The 15,147-nt window shown below is 44.8% G+C and overlaps 1 protein-coding gene across 2 annotated transcripts in view; it reads left to right on the top strand.

The window, feature by feature from the left end:
• The window catches only part of DNAL4 (dynein axonemal light chain 4), a 102,194-nt gene extending 87,868 nt beyond the window's left edge, over positions 1-14,326 (top strand). For both annotated transcript variants that reach the window (XM_063940489.1, XM_063940490.1), the window contains one exon: positions 12,804-14,326. In XM_063940489.1, the coding sequence (XP_063796559.1) occupies positions 12,804-12,968 (165 nt within the window). In that variant the 3' untranslated portion in view covers positions 12,969-14,326. The remainder of the gene's footprint in view (positions 1-12,803) is intronic.
• Positions 14,327-15,147: the final 821 nt, after the last annotated feature.

Raw genomic sequence — 15,147 nt, 5'->3', positions numbered from 1 at the left:
TTATTTGTTAAGGTAAGACTATGAGTATTTTATCTTACTTTACATCTATTGTGACAAATTTGCGCTCGCTAGTTTACACAAGTTTGCGTAATTAGGCAGCCATGCGCATAATTGTGCACACGTGCGCCTTCCCGTACGAACGCTTCACGTACCTCTGTACTGTGCCACGTGTGTACCGTACGTTCGCAATTACGTATTCCTGCGTATGAATATACGCAGCAACCACACTTATATCAATGTAAGCAATAGAACAAACTTGTGCTTCTATTGCTATTGATTAATACACAATACTTCCTTTGTTCCCCACACACACACTGAAAGTCACCCACGTGGATAACTTCCTTTTGAGTGCTGCCCAAACTTTTAGGCAGGAACAGAGTCTTGTATGTGCTTTACAGATAACCACTAAACAAATATAACAAATTTATAACAAATAACTGATCCGATTCTGTGCAGATCTATAATGACTATTACAACCTAGGGCAACAATGTATGAGAATATCCGCAAGATATCTGTACGCTTGTGCGTTTATTTTCGCGCCAACGGACTCAAAGAAAAATAGCTTTTCTCTGTTGTCCCTCGGTTCGCACCAGCACCTTTGAGACTATGCAAGACAGACGTGGTTTAACAACATTAGGTAGTTTTAACAACACAAAACAAAATTGTTTTAATTTAGACGCGTCCCCGCCCTTTGTTGTTAGACCAAAGTCTGGTAGGCCCTGCAAGTCTGTGAGTGTGAGGTGAACCAGACAGAGCCCACAACTGTGAATTTCCATATTATGTTAAATAAACATTTCAATGCCAGCGTTAATATACATTGCGAACGCAAGGCGCAACTTATTACCATATAGGATAAAAGTGCGCTGAACGTCGCAGCACTATGTCCCTTAAGAGAAAGCAAGTAGTCGCACACATGGTATTACTGAGATCCAACGCTCAGAGATATATGTATTTGATATTAAAAGTTATGCATACAAAATAACATGTATAAATATGGTTACAGAGTTACAGTTACAAAAGAAGCGGTTGCAGTTACATAAGAATCAGTTACAGCCAATATTCATACGCAAGTTTCACTGGTTCCAGGCAGCCAGTCATCAGGTAGGAGACTTCTGATAAGTGTGTGTGTGTGTGTGTGTGTGTGTGTGTGTGTGTGTGTGTGTGTGTATGAGAATGTATATGAGAGCTGCCTGATTCTGGGTCCCTCTTTTTATGCAATAAAATAATGGGTGTATACAGCAGTGGGTTTCATCTTCTTCCGTTGGTCCAGAGGCCAGACCTCTCAAGAACTCGATGGCTCATAGGTCAGTGTGAGGGCTTTTGTCCTATGTTGCAGGCACATGTGTTTGCCCCCCAGGGCCATTCTGAGAAGCCAGTTCCAGCTGACCAGTATCCACACCTTGCTCTGCACATTATTCCATACGTATCTTATATTACTCATATCTTGCAGTCTCCGTGTGCAACAGTTTATCCGTAATGACCAGATTACTGATGGTAAAACACTGATTAATATGAGACTAAACATGATATGCTTAACTTGTTCTGTCCCAATAATCTATATCTGGTTTTCACTCTATTATATAAATACATTTTAATACCAGTCTGGTGCTAAACATGTTTTGTTTATGTGTTGTATGAATGTGTTGAATATGTCTTTGTGGCTTCTCTGTGTGAATGCGTATGCTACCGTATATACTCTTGCCATGCGTTATTACGCAAGGCTCGTGTACCGTGCGTGTATGCATGCGCACAACAATTACGCGCACGCACAGAGGCCACTCTGTTTGGAGTTTACATGTAGTGTGTATGTAATATTTTTGACTTCGACAGTCCACCCTTTGACAATAAACAATAACTGTCATAACTGTCACACTAAACATAATTAAAAAAAATATTTCAAACAATAATTGGTGACCTAGACACACGTATGTATTCATTTTCGCAAATCAGACATTGACTATAGTTGGGGAAGACAGGGAAGAGGACGAGACATCCTCTATATGTGCTCGGCGGTTGCTGGACCACTGGTTGGATGTTGGACGACATTCAGCCTATAGAGTATGCTGGGACAGTGCTATAGCCTATGATGTCTGATCTGAACGATCGTTGCATACATACATGTACCTACGTCTTTGTACACTGATGTTCAGATTCGATAGAGGTTTTGCTGGGTAGAAGGAGAAAACACAAACAAGTCGTGAAATAGACATATAAAATTTTCATGGTATATATTCCTATCACTCCCTGAACATTGTTTCAATTTCAGGATCGTATACCAAATCTGTTTCATCATTGAACAAGGGTTATTATTTCAGGTAGTGTCCTTCCTAGATAACATAAACCTTTGGAGTTCGGGAAGAGCCACTCATATACTTTTCATCCACATATATTAATGAGCTCTTTATCTGCTATGTGTGAATAGGCCATTGTCTGATTGTTCCTGATTACCTCCCAATTTCCTGATTTCCTGAAATTGGTGAGATTTAAACATACCAGGGATTTATCTGTGGTTCTGGTGGATCTTAAGACTAGGGGTCTAGTTATATTATATTCCTTATTCCCCCCCCCCCCCCCCCCTCCGTGTAATTCAAGTACCTCAGCTAACTCTAAAGACTATGGCACTAATCCTGCATTATTTTGTCTTAGAGGTACCTGTGAGCACATCCAACATTCCATTTGGTTTAAGACCTTACCCACCAGTGAGTGGTAATCACTCATAGGATGTCTGATAAATTCAACATTATTGCTTGACTGACATCTCTGGATGCACTCATCTTCAATTATAGGGTCACAATAACTACAAAATACAGTATTCCTCAGACAATAGCCCATCACGTTGCCTCCGAACTCCGTAACTACTAGACCTTTGATTTTCTCTGGCTTTAAACAAAGTGATAGGCTGGGATCCTATAAAGACATCACTCCTTTCTCCAGAACCAGTTCCAGTCCCACACTCGACCCCTCAGGAAATCTCACAAAAATAGAATGTCCTGGAAAAAAAATGGTTGTCAAAAGAAAGATAGAACAAAACATATCTTGCTTATAGCAAATCCATTACTACGACTGGTCTTTTTGTAATCCTTTAGTATGCTCAGGTAGTGTTCAACAGTGCCGCCTCTCAGTCTTCACGGAACAGATTCTCGAGTGATATTTCTGCGATTTCACTCCGTTTACGAGTTCCTTCCAGACTAACGACTTTCTTGCGATGGGAATCGTGGACCCAAGTCTCTCTCTCGGCTACTTTCACTGAAATCGTGCTGTCAACAAAACTTTATATGGTCCCTCCCACCTGTCTATTAAGCAACCTGAGGGTAAGAATAATCACACAGTCTCTTGGTTCACAATCAAGACAGTAGTTGGCATACCAGGAATCAACAGTTTCAAGTTTTTTTGCTAAGTTCTCAAATGCTGGCTCATCTCGATAAGGTACTGTACTGTCACCTCATTGGTGTATTTCAGATCATGGTGCGGATCGATCATGACATGAGGTTGTCTTCCAAAAAAAAACACACAAAAAAAACAAATCAAAAATTTCAAAGAGGGTGATTCGTTAAGTGGGGATCTGGGAGTGGTTCCAATGCTACATAACACTAGTGGCAGTGTCTATGACCACAATAGTCAAGTTTCAGTTATCACTTTGCTCCTACTCCTAGGGATACCATATCTACACACAAATTCCTGCACAATTTTCTTTGCTTTCCTGCTTGCCTGAGAAGAGAACCCTGGTGCACGCCAGTAAGCTCTTACCAATTTGCACGTACCTTCCTTACCCAGATGAGTCAGACCATGTGCTGCCTCAGCTAGGCTTGGGAGATACACCCTGGGGGGCCACTGACTTACCTTTTCCTCTCTCCAGAGTCCTGAGGACTCCTGACCATACCCCTTCGCCTTCCAGACCTCCTTTTCCTGTAGGGAACACAAATTTGCATCTTAATTTAATTGGTGTGTGTTTGCAATGTAGAGTACCATGAGCATCACTCCAGAAAAATCTCTAAAGTCGGTATATATATTGGCTGACGTATCTTCTGCCAACTCACATGCCCTGGTCAGCGAGACCAGCTTAGCGACCAGTGCTGCATGTGGTCTGCCCAAAGGCTTCAGCTTCTATAATACCTTGGTCATATACAACAGCATATCCTGTGACATGTTTGTCTATCTGTGGTAACTACCGTCAGTCTAGGGGGGGGGGAAACAGGTCTGCGTTCACTAACGGGCTGTCACTTATGTCTGGTCTTGTAGTAAAGGTCTGATTCAGATGTTCCATACAATCATGCGCATCAGTGGCCATACAAATTTTTCCTTCACCAGTATTCTCATTCTCCACCCTTTGTGCATTATGATAATGTCGATTTATATACAGAAATGAAAAGCTATACCTTCTATACACTCTAAACACACTTTAAACCTTTAGCCGCTGCGGCCGCTATACTTGGTACACACGCTACGTACTTTTTACGCTATTAGCGTACAGAGTCTCGTACGATGTACGGACTCTGTGTACAAACGCCGGGCTGACGGTACAATGCACCCGCAGCGCGTACACACCCAATGAATACGCTTTAAACCTTATACAGCAATGCGTTACTAATACACTTTTAAACCATAGCGGGTAAAGGAAGACACAACACCGATTTGTAGTTAAATCACTGGGTTCCGACACCACAGCGTAATATTGCTGAAAGGGGGTTACAATATATACAATACAATATAAGACAATATAACAGAATAATGGCTACAGTCAATGGTACATACGTGAGTATATTCGCGTGCGCTTCCCGGTCCGGTCCTCCGTAATCTAATAGATAACGTTGTGAGTCTTGTGTCAGACCAAGCTGCAGCAGGCTTTATTTATACAATTCTTCCAAAAGCAATACAATGGATACTGTAATCCCTTTGTCCATTGGACACAGGAATGCACCTTTACAGTACAGGAGAGGTCATAGGTCGATTTGAATTGGTGGGCGATGTCTGTTCTAACTGCTCTTGTGGGTGGTCTCCTCTGGATTCCCGCTGCATACATAATGTACAGTAAATACAGTTTATATCTCTATTCTGCTTCTGCACATAACTATCCGCAGGAACATGCGATCTTCCTCAAACCAACACCGGAATGTTACCCTTAAAATACCCTACAGCTGGATACCAAACACCACCTTATGACCTTGTTCTGTCCCCTCCTATTCTGTAAAGGTGAATCCCCTTGTATTGAAACCATTGAAACTGTTGTTATTTTCTGGTGTGGTGCAGGGGGACTATGTGTACATTGTGCACTATTTGGATTAAATATGTAACGTGTTTTGATGGCTCTCCATGCGTACACAAACTCTACCATAAATACCCATACCACGCTCTAATGCGCATGACCGTGGGAGCGAACTTGCGCAAATTGCGGATATGTGCACGCACGGCAGCGCAAGTACGCGCACGGAGGCCATGTGTGTGTAGTTTGTACTTGATGTGTGTACTGCAATATTTTTCGACTTTGACAATTACAAGGCACATGCAGTAATATACTGGTGTCATTAGTGACAGCTCCCTCGTGCTGATGAGACATACCGGGTTTGGGCAGAACTTTGAAGGACCGATACAGCATGTGGTGCATGAACTGTCAAATCATGTACCAGTACTACGTCCTAAGTATTTGACCCTTGTAATACACAACTGCAGTCCATCCTTTGAGACCTTGTGTCCTGTCTGGAAGAGGTGAAACAAAAGTGTTTTTTAGAATCCGCCAGTGAAGACACAAATGTATCGGAGCACAGTAATAAAGTCATATCAGTACTGATCTCTTATCGGGCTGAAAGGATAGTAAGCAGCTATGCAAGGCCTGGGAGGAAATACTCAGGCTGTCAATGAAACCTTGGGAGAGTCGGGTCCATGTATTGTACCCCCTTTGTGAACACAAAGATGAAGAGGAAACGGTGAAGAAAACAGAATAGAGGTTGGTGACAGTAAAGTTGGTAGAGGTGGAGAGGATTTTAGTAAAATGACAGCTGGATTGGGCACTACGGGGAATCGATTAACTACTTGGTCTACCCCCCTTAAATCTTGTGCTTGCGGTGTCACTACTGGGACTACCTCAGCCATCAATCCAGTGTCCTGTCCATCCTAAGTTCATAGGGAACCCGGTATCTGCGAGATAATTTCCTCTACCTGTGATGGACATGAATCTAGAACAGTGGAATGCAACATTAGTCTTTGAGGAGTATCTAACATACCTTGTACTTCATGAGCGGGAGTACAGTATCCCGGATGAGACCCCAACTGTTAAGTTCGATTGAATTACAAGGAAAAGCAATACATCATTACACTTTGGTTTGAGCCGCTGCACATAAATATAACCACTAAAATGTGTATATATGTTGCGTATACACGCCGACACGTTATGCGCACAGTATAGCGACACGAGTGGCTGAGTACACTTTACCCCAAACAAGAATGGAATGCAACACCAGTAGTTAGATGTTATGTTGTGGCCCAACGCATCAACAGCATTTACTTAAGAATATACAGATAAAAAAGGTACAACAATATACAGAGAAGAGCTACAACCAATAATACATACGTTTGATCGCGGGCGCTCCTGGATCCAGGACTCAAAGAATAGAGACTGAGCCTGGTCAGGAGGCCTCTCTTTTATACAGTGTGTCCAAATACAGTACAATGGGAACTGTAATCTCTTCTTTCATAGATCAGAGGGCAGGTCATTTACAGTACATGAGGGTTCATAGGTTAGTTGAAATGAATGGGTGATGCTTGGTCCAGGTGTACTTGCAGGTGTTTGCCACTGGGTTCCCGCCGAATATCCCGAGTACAGTATCATAACAGTTTGCGAATATTATATTTCTGCGTATATCTACACGCAGAAACATGCGATCAACTGCAAATAGCAACCGGATTGTAGATCTCAAAATACTGCACATCTAGATACCAACCACTACGTCATAACCTTGCTCCATCCCCTCACATCCTGTAAACCTAAATAGCTTTGTTTTACCCATTAAGTGCAAGTATGTTGCTGACAAAGTGTGTGGAGACTGTGTAAATTATGCACTATGTGAATAAAGTATTGAATATGTCTTTGCGGCTTTTCTGTGTGAATGCGTTTGCAACCATATATACTCTTGCCATGAGTTAATACGCAAGGCCTGGGTACGTAGCATGCGTGTATGCGCACACACGGCGGCAACGCCCACGCACAGAAGCCACTCTGTTTGGAGTTTGCACGTGTGTGTGTGTGTGTGTGTGTGTGTGTGTGTGTGTGTAATATTTTTGACTTTGACACTTCACTGACAATAAGAAAGCCTTTCTAACCTTCCCTGTGTCTAAGGAATTAAAAGCTATATTTGAGAAAGCCTAGGAAAACCCGGAGAAAAAAATTCAGATCCCTAGATAGGTTCTGGTTGCTTTCCCTTTCCCAGAGGTGGATAGGAAAAAATGGGAAAACCCACCCAAAGTTGACGCGTCTGTATCCAAACTCTCAAAAAAGGTGGTTTTACCTGTTCCAGGATCTATTGCGTTAAAAGAACCGGCTGATTGCAAAATTGACACTACACACAAATCCATATACACGGCTTCAGGGGCGATACTACGTTCTACTATTGCCTGTGCATGGATTTCCAAAGCTATAGTAAAGTGGTCAGGCACGTTACTTGAGGATTTGGATACCATGGATAAAAGTGACGTTGAATTGTTTTTACTTAACATTCAGGATCCTGCAGGATTTATGGTGGAATCCATGAAAGACCTGGGTTCGATGGCTGCAGGGATATCTTCCATGTCTGTCTCTGCTCGTAGAGGACTTTCGCTGCGCCAGTGGTCTGCCAATGCGGAATCCAGGAGAGGTGTGGAGACCCTACCCTACACAGGTCAGGCTCTTTTTGGGGAAGCGTTGGATGCGTGGATTTCCATGGCTACAGCGGGTAAGTCACCTTTTCTTCCCTCAGCTGCACCTGCTACGAAGAAACCTTTTTCTTCAGCTGCCTCACAGTCCTTTCGGGCTGCTAAAACAAGAAAGGCCAATCCGTCCAACACCCTCTTTAGAGGAGGTCGGCCAAAATCCAAGAAACCTGCTGCGGCGGGTTCCCAGGAACAGAAGACTGCTTCAGGTACACCAAAGTCCTCAGCATGACGGTGGACAGCGCAGCCTGGAGGTGGGGCCGGTGGGGGCGAGACTCAGGCATTTCAGCCACGTCTGGGTGTCGTCCGCCCGGATCCCTGGGTGCAAGATATTGTGTCCCAGGGTACAGGCTGGAGTTTGAAGATCTCCCTCCTCACCGAGGCTTGCCAACTTTGCTAGCAGACAGGGCTATCCTACAGGAAGCCATCCAGAAGTTGGTGGAGTTACAGGTCCTTGTACCAGTTCCACCCCATTTGCAAAACAAAGGTTATTGGGGGTCATTCCAAGTTGATCGCACCAAGCAACTTTTTGCTGCTGGTGCGATCAACTAATCTCCGCCTATGGGGGAGTGTATTTTAGCATAGCAGGGCTGCGATCGCTTGTGCAGCCCTGCTATGCTAAAAAAGTTGTGTGTAAAAGAAAACCAGCCCTGGACATATTTACCCTGTGCGACGATCTCAGCGATTATGGGGCCGGCTTTGACATCAGACATCCGCTCTCCATTCTCCTGGACACGCCTGCGTTTTCCTTACCACTCCCCGAAAACGTCCGCCAACGGGACAGGTGACGCCCTGGAACACCTTCCTTCTGTCAGTCTTCTTGCGGGCGGCGCTGCAACCGCTTTCTTCGTAACCAGCGTTGTAGCCTTGCGACCTCTGTCGTCGGGCAACGACGTGCTTGCACAATGCGCATTCCAGACCTGTTCGCACCGCAGCGAAGAACCGCTGCGTGTGAACGGGTCGGAATGACCCCCATTATACGGACCTTTTCGTGGTACCGAAACCGGATGGTTAAGTCAGGCCCATTTTGAACTTAAAATCGCTAAACCCCTTTCTAAGGGAGTTCAAGTTCAAAATGGAGTCTCTGAGGGCGGTGATATCAGGTCTGGAGGAGGGGGAATTCCTGGTATCCCTGGATATCAAGGATGCGTACCTCCACATTCCGATTTGGCCGCTGCATCAAGCTTTTCTCCGATTCGCACTGTTAGTCACTTTCAGTTCCAGGCCCTGCCATTCGGCCTCTCCACAGCACCGAGGGTATTCACCAAGGTGATGGCGGAGATGATGGTTCTCCTCCGCAGACAGGGGGTGAACATTATTCCGTATCTGGACGATCTGCTGATAAAGGCTTTGTCCAAGGAGAAGCTGTTGCAGTCCATTGTTCTCACGACCCATCTACTCAGGGAACACGGTTGGATCGTGAATCTTCCAAAATCACATTTGGAGCCGACCAGGAGGTTGTCCTTTCTGGGAATGATCCTCGACACGGAAGTGCAGGGGGTGTTTCTTCCGGAGGAAAAAGCGTTGGTGATACAAACGTTGGTCCAGGATGTCCTGAAGCCAGCCCGGGTGTCCGTTCATCAGTGCATTCGCCTTCTGGGGAAGATGGTGGCCTCTTACGAGGCTCTGCAGTACGGGAGGTTCCATGCTCGACCCTTCCAACTGGATCTCCTGGACAAATGGTCGGGATCTCATCTACACATGCACCAGAGAATACGTCTGTCGCCAAAGGCCAGGATTTCACTCCTCTGGTGGCTACAGTTACCTCTCCTTCTGGAGGGCCGCAGGTTCAGGATTCAGGACTGGATCCTTCTGGATCCTGGAACCACGGATGCAAGTCTCCGGGGCTGGGCTGCAGTCACTCAAGGGGAGACCTTCCAAGGAAGGTGGTCAAGTCTGGAAGCCGGCCTACCAATAACCATTCTGGAACTAAGGGCCGTCTACAACGGTCTTCTCCAAGCGGACCATTTTCTGCGGGATTGGGCCATTCAAGTGCAGGCGGACAATGTAACGACAGTGGCTTACATAAACCGACAGGGCGGAACGAAGAGCAGAGGTAACAAGAATCATCCTCTGGGCAGAAAAACACACGTTGGCGCTGTCAGCAATCTTCATTCCGGGGAATAGACAACTGGGAAGCGGACTTCCTCAGCAGACACGATCTCCATTCAGGAGAGTGGGGACTCCATCCGGAGGTGTTCACGGAGGTAACAGATCTTTGGGGTGTACCTCAAATAGACATGATGGCCTCTCGTCTCAACAAGAAGCTTCGGCGGTATTGTTCCAGGTCGAGAAACCCTCAAGCCGTGGCGGTGGATGCCCTGGTGACTCCGTGGGTGTTCCAGTCGGTATACGTGTTTTCTCCACTTCCACTCATTACAAGAGCTCTAAAACTCTTAAGGAGAACAAGAGTTCAGGCGATCCTCATTGCTCCGGACTGGCCAAGAAGGGCTTGGTACGCAGATCTTCTGGATCTACTGCTAGAAGAGCCGAGGCCTCTGCCTCTTTGGGAGGACCTGCTGCAGCAGGGGCCGTTCGCTTATCAATGCTTACCGTGGCTACGTTTGACAGCATGGAGGTTGTACGCCAGATATTAGCTTGGAAGGGCATTCCGAACAAAGTTATTCCTACCCTGATACAGGCTAAGAAAGGAGTAACGTCTAAACATTACCATCGTATTTGGAAAAAATATGTATCTTGGTGTGAGTCCAAGAAGTTTCCTATGGTGGAGTTTTAAACTGGGACAGTTTTTCCTTTTCCTGCAAGCAGGTGTGGATATGGGCCTGAGGTTGGGATTCGTAAAGGTACAAATTTTGTCCCTATCCATTTTCTTCCAGAAACAGTTGGCACCCTTCCTGAGGTTCAGACTTTTATGAAAGGGGTTCTGCACATCCAGCCTCCCTTGGTGCTGCCTACGGCGCCCTGGGATCTTAACGTGGTGTTACAGTTCCTCCAATCGTATTGGTTTGAGCCTCTGCCAGAAGTTGAGGTCAAGTTTCTCACGTGGAAGGCTGTTACTTTGTTGGCCTTAGCTTCAGCTAGATGTGTGTCGTAGTTGGGGGCTTTATCTTGTAAGAGCCCCTACTTGATCTTCCATGAAGATAGAGCTGAGCTCCGGCCACGTCAGCAGTTCCTTCCAAAGGTTGTGTCGCCATTTCATATCAACCAACCTATTGTGGTGCCAGTGGCTACTGACTCCTCATTTTCATCAAAGTCCTTGGATGTTGTAAAGGCTCTGAAAATCTATGTGAAGGGGAATGCTCGTCACAGAAAATCAGACTCTCTTGTTTGTCCTGTATGATCCCAAGAAACTTGGGTGTCCTGCTTCTAAGCAGACAATATCTCGCTGGATCAGGTTCACTATCCAGCATGCATATTCTACGTCAGGATTGCCGTGTCCTACATCTGTTAAGGCCCACTCTCCTCGTAAGGTGGGTTCTTCCTGGGCGGCTGCCCGGGGTTTGTCGGCTTTACAGCTTTGCCGAGCGGCAACTTGGTCGGGGTCGAACACGTTTGCAAAGTTCTACAAGTTCGATACTTTGGCCTCTGAGGACCTGAAGTTTGGTCAATCAGTTCTGCAGGAGCCTCTGCGCTCTCCCTCCCGTTCTGGGAGCTTTGGTACATCCCCATGGTACTAATGTGGACCCCAACATCCTCTAGGACGTAAGAGAAAATAGGATTTTAATTACCTACCGGTAAATCCTTTTCTCGTAGTCCGTAGAGGATGCTGGGCACCCGCACAGCGTTTCGTGATCCTGCAGTGGTTACTTAGTTCAGTACTGCTTAGTTCTTGGTTAAGTACTTGGTAAGTAATCTTGTTCAGCCGTTGCTGATGTTTCAAGCTAGTTAGCTTGGTTTGGCTTGTGTGTGAGCTGGTGTGAATCTCGCCACTATCTGTGTATAATCCTTCTCTCGAAGTTGTCCGTCTCCTCGGGCACAGTATCTAGACTGAGTCTGGTAGGAGGCGCATTGAGGGAGTAGCCAGCCCACACTATCAAACTCTTAAAGTGCCAGTGGATCCTAGTGGACCCGTTTATACCCCATGGTACTAATGTGGACCCCAGCATCCTCTACGGACTACGAGAAAAGGATTTACCGGTAGGTAGTTAAAATCCTATTTTTATTACTATCAGCCTTCAGTTACAATGAGCTGCCATGAGAATCCTCATGTAGTTACTTCTGACCCACTAGAATCATTAGTGCAGAGTGTGCCAGAAGTAGCAGTGTTATCATGTAGTATGTACAGTAATTGTAATGTCCTTTTTGCGCATGTTTACTATCCCAGCCTCTGCTGCTGATTGACAGGGCGTTGGGGGTGGTGGAAGGCCTGTATTCCCGGAAACAGGGGCGTGTCGCCCTATTTTCTGGGAGGGGAAAGCCAAGGGTGTGTGTGTGTGTGTGTGTGTGTGTGTCACCTTCAGCTGGCTGTCTGTGTGGAACATCGCGACTGGTGGTCCCGATGGCTGGATCCCAGCTTGTGACGTCTGTCAACATGTCTCTTCTACTGAGATGCCTCCAGCATGTTCCTCCTTCAAATCGAATGGAAATTCAAAGCTGCTTAACAAGTGGCATTGAATTTCTGTCAATCAACCAGGCTCCTAATTCCATCATTAAAAAAAAACACAAAAAAAAACAGCAATTTCTGAGAGTTTTTTGGAAAAAATATTGGTTAAGTTAATGTTTTACATTTTATGGTTTGTGATGTTCAAACTTGTTTTGCTGTTGTGCTGACAACTATATATACAATATATAGTTTGCAGGTGACCTGTGAAGTCTGTCCATGAAAACTAGTCCTTTTTAGTACCCCTTGCAGTGTGTTTGTCGTACATCCAACCGTGTATGTTTATGTACGGATGATCTGAGAATTGGGATATTCTGACATGTTCAATCTCTTTTCTCCCAGAGTGCAGCAAAGATGATTAAAGAGACAATGGACAAGAAGTTTGGGTCCTCATGGCATGTCGTGATTGGAGAGGGCTTTGGTTTTGAGATCACTCATGAAGTCAAGAACCTCCTATACATGTTCTTTGGAGGCAGCCTGGCTATTTGCGTCTGGAAATGTTCATGAGGGACCCTGCTCCAGACGTACCCATTCTACTTCTACTCAGGATGTGCTGCTACATGGCCTCGCTCAGGAAAGAGTCTCCAGCTAGGCTCTATATTTATCTTATGGGGTGTCTGGGTATCTCCTCTAAACTTATTGGGAATCAAAGGGGTTTGCAATAGATTTGCAGTCACCGCTGGCTTGGAATTCAAATGAAAGGGAATAGCTCCGGTTCCTGCAGTGTGTTACTAGATAGATGCTTCAGAGCTTTGGAACAAGCAATTACACTAAATGAAGAATAGGAACAACCGTCAAATACCTTTTATGATCCCGTGATCCTCAGAGGCTTTTGTATCCAGTAATAAAGTATGCACAGGGTTTTACCATCCTACTGGCACCGCAGCTCTGGTTTCCCAAATATATATTTTGTTCACAGCCATCCATCATCATCTTTTCCCACCGAGTATTAGAGGAACGTTTCTCTTTCATAATGTTTCCTTGACACTTTGCCTTCCTTCTATTCTCTATATCACACATTCTGGCATGCATGACTCATTGTTATCCTCTTCTCTCAACAAAACGTCCTCCAATCTCCCCCTGGAGAGATGTGTTTTGTTTTTTACTTAAATATATTGTTTCTCCTACTGATCTATTTTTCTCTCTCATACACCCACATAGGCTCTTTGTAATTAAATTGGACCTTTCATCCAGACATTTGCTGAGTTCCAGCATCTAAAGGGAAAATAAACTATGCTGTGATCTCAGTACTAGTTGGGGTTAAGCTATATGCAAATTTGTTGCACTGATGGCGATCAAATCATTTGTATTGAATGCTGTGTCAAGGAGGTCACAAATCGTGGACTTCTGAATTTTGTACCTGTTTTTAGGATCTGTAGATTAGCTGACAATATTTAGAACTGTTTCAGAAAGTGTTTTGGTTGATAGGCAGAGTTTCGCTGTTCATCATAGTTACACCTTAGTAAAATATACACTTGTGCGTTCAAGGCTTTTTTTTGCTCCGCCATATTCTTTGTGTGATCCTATGTGATTTTTTTTTCTATTGATCATTCCCTCATCCCTCTGGCTGCATTTTACTCTCTCCATCACTAACTTCCCTTTTGTCCATTTCACGTACATGTGCATTATAGACTATCCTCCACAAGCCATAAATAATAGATCAGGAGATTTCGGATACCACAGAGAAGCCTGCCAGCTACTATTCCTTAATTCCTCTTGTTCAGTAGCAGAAACATGAATTCATGTTTCGCGGAAGGATTTTATACTCTGCTGGAACTTCAAGTATGCTGTTTTTTATGTTAGCTCTGGTTATAAAATCGTTTACTTGTCACTAATAAACTTCCTTAGATTTTTTTTAAATAATGCACCTGCTTATGTGTACATTTATTTAGAGCCATAAGAGGTACATAAAAAGTTGCAACACAAGTACAAATCCTAATTTTTAATGTATTTTTTTTTTAATATGGTACCTATAATCCATACAGTAAACAAATTTTTTTGAAAAAGACTCTCTTAAGGTGGGTACACACTAAGTGATGTACTCCGTGACCGGCATCGCCTAATGTGTCCTCCTCCCGGGCCACCCGACGGCGGGCATACTCACTGTGATCATGTCGCGGCCGGCCGTAGCATGCAGCTTTGGACGAGTCCAATTTGAGCTGCATGTGTGGCCTCAGCCGAGGGTCGTTAATGACCCGCGGGGCCACGCATCGCGTGTCGTTTACATTGTACACACTAGTCGATATAGTAAACAACATCGCTCAGGTCAAAATGAGCGACGTCGTTTACTTTATCGACGAGTGTATACGGACCTTTAAACGTATGTAATCCCTTTAAACTAGCATCTCTCCCACCAATGTACTATACATATGTAGCAATTCTGATGCTTGTACTTCACTGTTGGCATCGGACAGCCTGGAAAAGGGGATGTAGTTTGCATCCTGGCATTCAGGATCCCTGCAGTCAGAATACTGGCACCGGAATCCCAACAGCTGTCAGAATGCTGCCAGCCGAAATCCCAAACATAAGTATGCCGGGGAGGGTTAGAGTTAGGCTTCGGGGGAAGGTTTGGTTTAGGCTGCGAAAATAGAAATGTAATACCTACCGGTAATTCCTTTTATCGTAGCCCGTAGGGGATACTGGGATGGTATTAGTACCATAGGGTATAGATTGGGTCCATTGGAGC

The sequence above is a fragment of the Pseudophryne corroboree genome, chromosome 9 (genome assembly GCF_028390025.1).
Source record: "Pseudophryne corroboree isolate aPseCor3 chromosome 9, aPseCor3.hap2, whole genome shotgun sequence".
Classification (NCBI taxonomy): domain Eukaryota; kingdom Metazoa; phylum Chordata; class Amphibia; order Anura; family Myobatrachidae; genus Pseudophryne; species Pseudophryne corroboree.
Note: the sequence above shows the minus strand (reverse complement) of the source record. Positions and strands in the feature narration are given on the sequence as shown.